Raw genomic sequence first — 6771 nt, 5'->3', positions numbered from 1 at the left:
TGCTTTGTGTCTGCAGGTTTCAGACGCATTGCCTCACCCAAAGCCTGAGGCTAAGCTGCAATGAGTTGGAATGAGACCAGATGAGAGGGAGGAATCTGAACTAGTGGGACACTCCTCCAGTTCAAACCTACACTTTTACCTCAGGGGATTTTGGCTGGGTTTTTGGTATATGACCTGTTTCTAGTAATTTTTTTTTTCCATTATGTAAAACACACATCATGATAGTGCAGTCATTAATCTTAGTACACCTCTCAGACTAAAACTTCTTTCATTCTTTGTGCTGTTTGATTGTTAACTTACTCACAAGACAAAAAAAAAAGTCTGAGTCTGAGCGGCTGATTCATTCCAGTGTAATTTCATTTAGTGGTGGCAGATTTGGATGACTGACTGCTCAGCACACAAGAATAAAATGTGGGCAGAGCTATATTCATGCTGTGACCCCGATCCATTCAAGTTTACAACACACTGGCTGGAAATCCCCACCTCATGACAGAGCTTCCTGGTTACTGGCTAATGGAGGTGCCTTTTTCTTTCTTTTTTAGATTAATACTGCAGGGAAAACATTATCTAAGCGGTGATAAAAAATCCCTGGTCAGTAGCCTACACATTGACTTCATGCTGGTAAAAGCTCACACACACATACAAAAAAAAAAAGAGCAGCAGAGAAAAAATGTGGGCAGTAAAATCTCTCTGTTAATCCAAAAATATTCCCTGTGATTTTGTGCTATAACAACAACAGCAACAACAGCAACAACAACAAATGTCTTCTAATAGTGCTGCACAACATTTTTGAGATTCTATTCCTACACATTGCCATTGGATTACAGTAGCCTTGTTGTTTTTCCTAGGGTCGACCCACCTCATTCATTGCACAGCAGCAGTAGTAGTAGCAGCTCATGGCGTCGCGGCGCTGTGCATTGACAAAAACAAGCTGCAGCGAGCGTTTTTCAGCCTCAACCGGATAACGCTCTGAATTTAGGACAAAGCAGCAGTCAACTGGAGGAGCTGGAGAGTCTCTCGGTTGTTGTTTTTTTTTCTGTCGGTCTTTCGCCAACCTACAGCCACACACACATTTATTTATCTACTTATTTAAATTAAAAAAAATCTCTTACTAGTCGCAGACAGGCTGGTTAACGACAGGATGTTTTTTTTTTTTTTTTTTTTTTTTGATGATGATGATGTTAATCAAGCGAGAGCCGTGGGTTATTCCCTTCGAAGGCGGAGGCGGTCGTAAGGCTGAACTGGGTGCAGTTTTGGCAGAGGTTCAAGTCATTAAATTAAAATACAAAAAATAAATAAATAAAATAAATAAATAAAACAAAAATAAATAAAAGCAGTGAGTGACAGAGGCTGCAGTAAACTCGGGGGTGGTGGTGGTGGTGGTGTAAGGTGGTGGAGGTGGGGGGGTGAGGTGGGTGTGGGGGGGGGGGGGGTGTCTGTCGAAGAAATCAAGTCAATAGAAACTGAAGTGGAAGCAGGCGTTTAGAGCTCCTCCGTGGTGACGTCACTGCTCCACATTGAGCCAGTAGTAGAGAGTCAGTGGAGATAGATAGAGGAGCGCCGTAGTAAAGTACACACTGACATGAACTTCTCCCTCTAAAACTTCAACGTTGTTGCTCTAAAAGTCGGGAGAGGACGAGTTTAACCAATTTTTTTTTTTTATTGTTATTATTTTTTTTTTCCCCACCATCTCTCTCGACGGAACGGAACTTGTGCTCTTTATTCGCTTTTTAAAGGGGGAGCCCGGAGGAAAGCGGGAGCAGGAAGAGACACATTTCGGGTTTCTTTTTTCGGGGGGTCGACGACGAGCGCTATGTCGTCCGCGGCGGTCGCTGCCTCTTCCAGGAGGCAGTCGTGTTATTTGTGCGACTTGCCCCGCATGCCGTGGGCCATGATCTGGGATTTTACCGAGCCCGTCTGCAGGGGATGTGTCAACTACGAAGGAGCAGACCGCATTGAGTTTGTCATCGAGACGGCCCGGCAGCTCAAGAGGGCTCACGGGTTTCAGGAGGGCAGGTCTCCCGGGCCGGGGAAGTCGCAGCTTTCCGGGAAGGAGATCCAGGCGATCAACCACGCTGCGGCCGGAGACCCCGGCTCCCGGCCGCCGCAGCCACTGGACCGCTACCCGCTCTCCTCCGACCGCCCGCCCAGGCTGGGTCCTGAGTATCAGTCGGGCAGACAGGCGAACGGCATTCCCGTCCCCAATGGATTTCCTAAGCCCGACGAGCCGCCGGAGCTGAACCGCCAGAGCCCGAACCCGCGCAGGAATAGCACGGTCCCCCCGAATCTAGTGCCTTTGGTTAACGGGAACATGACCCCGGTGCACGCCGTCAACGGCAGACCGGGCCAGATGGGGCTTCCCTCCGCACTGGCGGCCGGTAGTCCCGCCGACCTGGGCAAGAGACCCGCCTCGGTCTCCAGCACCGAGCACGACAGAGAGGTGAAGGAGAAACACAGACCGGACAGTCTTACGCCGGAGATCTCTGAGAGCCACAAAAACAGGGCAGACCCTGACTGGATGGGCAAGGGCAAAACGGTGAGGGATCTGATGGCTCTGCACACTTTCGACAACAGGTTCAAGAAAGACCATGCGGCCATGCAACAAAGGGTTATGAGCTATGAGGCCAGCGCCACGGCTTCCAAGTCTGGTAAGCAACCAGCAGTGTTTAAATTCACGAGGATTTTGTGCAGTTTTCTTTTTTTTAGATCATCTGTATTAACCCATTCAATCTCAGGAATGGGTTAATAATGGACAAATGGTACACATGGTATCATGTCTGCAAAATTCAGGTTGCATAAGTGTGTTTTTTTTTTTTTTTTTTTTTTTGTAAGCTTATATGTTGTGCTGTTTGCTGTCATTGTTTTGTAGCCTGTGGTGCAGCAGGGAGCAGCAAAAATGCACGTCTCTCTTCCAGTGTAATTGCTGATCCTTGTCTGAGCTGTGCAACTCAACTGTTTTGTTTAACCCTTTCCCACCTCCAGACAGAGGAAAGCACCCCCGGAACATGAAGAGAAAACCGTCGCCTGAACCAGAGGGAGAGGCGACAGCTGCCAAGCTCAATGGAGAAGGACAGCAGTGGTTACCACCACCTACTGACGGACTGAAAATGCCTCCAGTTCCCCCGCCAAGCTTCGCCTCTCCCCCCTCCACAATATCCCCCCACTCCCGCACCACCCCACCTGAGGCGGCCCAGAATGGCCAGTCCCCCATGGCGGCGCTCATCATGGCGGCAGACAATGCAGGTGGGAACAGCTCCCCCAAGGACGCCAACCAAGTCCACTCCACCACCCGGAGGAACAGCAGCAGTCCCCTGTCGCCGTCCTCCATGAATCAGAGGAGGCTGGCGCAGAGAGATGCATCTGGTGCAGGTACCCCCCACGTGCCAGGCATGGACCAAGTGCACCCCCAAAGCATTCCGGACTCCTCGGTACCAGGCAGCATACCCCTGTGCTGCACGCTGTGCCACGAGCGTTTGGAGGACACACACTTTGTTCAGTGCCCGTCTGTGCCCTCTCACAAGTTCTGCTTCCCGTGCTCGAGAGAAAGCATAAAGCAGCAAGGTGCCACGGGTGAAGTGTACTGTCCAAGTGGAGAGAAATGTCCCCTGGTTGGCTCGAACGTACCGTGGGCTTTCATGCAAGGAGAAATCGCCACCATCCTTGCAGGAGATGTCAAAGTAAAAAAGGAGAGGGACCCTTGATTTTGTTTGAACACTTCTTTGGGGAGGGGAAGCAAAAATATGAGTATAAATATATAAATATCACATACATACCATTCAAACAAACTAACGGACTTGTACATATTGGACCCAAGGGAAGAGTATACTTCGTAAACATGGTTGTATAATTTTTGATTTTTGAATACATTGTGTTTCTATATTTTTGAAGATAAAGGTATGTACTCATTATAATGGACTACGTTCCTCTTTGTTGATGTTTAACAAAACTCTTGATGTACTTCTAGGTCTGGTGGCAGTTCCTGTTTAACGTAGAATGTGACTAATGCTACTCTACGAGCACTTGGCAAAACTGAAATGCTTTTAGCTGTACTTGTATGCACTTGTTTAAAAATTGCCAAATACAATTTCTGATCTTGTATGAACATATTGTCTGAGCTTGCTTCATTTGAGTGATTAAGTTACACGAGGACTGTGGACAGATGATGAGATAGGGCTCTGTGCTCTGATACGCAGGCTTGTTGTGACGGCTCAGGAGACTTGATTTACGCTCTGCACAACATAAGTAGGCTACTGTTTCAGGCTGCAGGACGGCGGCTTTTTTCTGCACACAAGCCTTTTTCGTGATTCATGGAAAAGGCATGGTTGGAGAAAAAAAACAAACACATTGTTCCAAATTTGCTCCAGTTTGTGCATCACTGTAACTGATTGCAGCGTAACAGAAATAGGTGCCAAGTCATGTTCAGTCAGCTGGAATCTGTTGAGTCAGTAATCTGAGAAAGTGCACGATTGTCAACATGATACCATGGTGTAACCATGTTGTGTAACCACAAATTAGGACTTTTGCTGAAATTAACCACTCTGAATAACAATCTTAGTGTTCGTGCTGGCGCCACATATTTTCAAGCTTGTATGCAAATTGTGTTACGGCGTTATCAAGGTGTGCAGGTTTTGATTTTAGGCAAACCTGTTATTTTCTAATAATCGTACTTTTGATTCGCTAAGCAGTTGACAAATCACAATTTATGAATAAAGTCAGCATTACAAACTACCTCTAAGCATGATTTAGGTGCATAAGCACTGCAGCAACACCCCTTTACTTTGTGTGTTTGTGTGTTACATTTGTGCCACACTATCGCTGATCCTGCAACATTCTTCCACATGCTAAGACCAGATTTCTGCCTCAGCATGATGTGTGTGCTCCTTCAGAGTAAACAATAACACTGTTGCTGCCTTAAATACCAAACCTCGGTCTGTGTCTCTTCAGATGCAAATGTAATTGTTGCAGATTCATGGCAGCACAGCCATAAAAACAGCAATTCTGTCTCCGTAATGGCCAGCAGGCAGCCAGACTCATCCCCACGAGCGATGAGCGGCTCATGGGGTCGTTATGTGACAAATTGCAGTTACTGTGTCTGAGAGAAGAAGCAAAAGAGACTGTTTTTGCTCCTCTCAGACAAAGAACTCTCACTCCCCTGTAGCTGACACTGCACCAAGTGGAGGATAATATCTCGTGAAGAGGGGGACTTGGTGTAGTCGGCAGTTGCGTAATTATTTGAGGCACAATCTGCTTCCTGCCCATATTTTTTATCAAGCTGTCAGTGCAGCCCCCAAAATGCAGCAAGAGCTCGCCATCCAAAAGCAGGGTTTTTTTTTGTTTGTAACTAAAAGGCCCCACATGCAGCTCCTACGTGGTTTCTTTAGCAGTTCACTTGGTGCCTATGAATCTGTTCATCACCTTGGGATTTATTGACCTCACTGCACTGACAGACGTGTTTCTAATGTATTTTTGCAGGCACCTCAAAGTCTTGACAGGGATTACCCGTTTTCTAATAAGCTGTGTGGTGTCCTGATTAGCTGATTGATTCATAATGTTGAATGAAAACATAGCCTTTGCACCCCACTGAGCCAACTCAGAAAGGCATGGATAATTATTGTCCCCCCAATTACTGAGATGACTAAAAGTGAGTCATGGACAAAATTGACTCTCAACAAAACACTGAGAGCAAATAAGAGCTTTTCCAAAGGGATCTGAGACTCGTCAGCTTTTGACCGTCAGAAACCTGTTTTTCATGAGTGCGCATTTTAAGGACAGCTGTTTGTTTATAGTCGTTTTCCGTTCAGTGGAAAGTTATCTTATCAGTTGGACTTTAAAACCAGAAACGCGGTCCAGTTTGATAAAGGTTAACACTTTACTGTGCTCATCTGCAACACACCCACTCCATATTTCATATTACATACTGTTCTCAGAGATTTTTTTTATTTTTTTTTTATTAGTCGGCACTTTGACCTACTTGTTCCTTCTGACGGTGTACTGGGAACCAAATTGAAATTGCCACATCTGAGAATATCAGAGCTGAGAGCCAGGTTTTCGTAACCTGGCACAAAGTATGATGCACTTAGACACAAAAGAACATTTCTCTCTCTCTCTCTCTCTGTCTCTCTCTCTCTCTCTCTCTCCACTCATCAAGATTTATCGCAGCACAGCCAATATCTGTTTGTTCAGTGCCGACTAAAATAGCCTGCACCTTATTTAATACAGTGATAATGTGTCCCTGGAAGTGGCTCTGTCATAACACAATGCTCTGGTGTTGCATAGCTACCAGTGAAATCGGTGCACAGCAGATGCTCCGGTGCAGCCTTGTCGATTCATATGCAGGAGGGAATATCTCTGAGAGATTTCAGTAAACAACCATCGTGTGTAGACAAGGTCAGAAAGAGTTGATGGCATAAAGTTCAGTTTTAATTTTTCTGATTATATATTTTTTGTTTATACTACAACTTGAGTGAAACATCTCCTCTGTTTTCAGTGTAACCATGCAAGAGCCATTTGCGGTTAATGACTCACAGGCTTTCATTTTGTTTACTTATGAGAACCTTCAGGGATTTTTAATGATTAAGCTCCTGCTTATGAGACAGAAGTTTGACTTTGATGTGCTCTTACCCTGGAACTGTTTTATAGGAAACCTTGTAAGACATGTCGTCTGAGGCTCAGCCAGGTGAAGTCCAGGTGAAACTGATATCACCTTGGGCAAAGATTAATTTAGGTTCCTCCCCCTTCCGATGCTTTATGATCATAGTTTTTGTCTAAGGC

The 6771-nt window shown here is 45.8% G+C and overlaps 1 protein-coding gene across 1 annotated transcript; it reads left to right on the top strand.

Annotated features, from left to right (window-relative positions):
• Positions 1-1503: 1503 nt before the first annotated feature.
• Positions 1504-4104, top strand: irf2bp2a (interferon regulatory factor 2 binding protein 2a). Its single transcript, XM_041049757.1, has 2 exons — positions 1504-2648; positions 2983-4104. The coding sequence occupies exons 1-2, from the start codon at positions 1814-1816 to the stop codon at positions 3699-3701; spliced, it is 1554 nt and encodes a 517-aa protein (XP_040905691.1). The 5' UTR covers positions 1504-1813; the 3' UTR covers positions 3702-4104.
• The last annotated feature ends 2667 nt before the right edge of the window (positions 4105-6771 follow it).

The sequence above is a fragment of the Toxotes jaculatrix genome, chromosome 11 (genome assembly GCF_017976425.1).
Source record: "Toxotes jaculatrix isolate fToxJac2 chromosome 11, fToxJac2.pri, whole genome shotgun sequence".
Lineage (NCBI taxonomy): Eukaryota > Metazoa > Chordata > Actinopteri > Toxotidae > Toxotes > Toxotes jaculatrix.
Note: the sequence above shows the minus strand (reverse complement) of the source record. Positions and strands in the feature narration are given on the sequence as shown.

Bases quoted from the DNA above. Each gene is read 5' to 3' on its own strand.
- irf2bp2a (XM_041049757.1), top strand. From the start codon at position 1,814: ATGTCGTCCGCGGCGGTCGCTGCCTCTTCCAGGAGGCAGTCGTGTTAT. The intron at 2,649-2,982 runs GTAAGCAACCAG...TCCCACCTCCAG, and splicing joins CGCCACGGCTTCCAAGTCTG to ACAGAGGAAAGCACCCCCGG.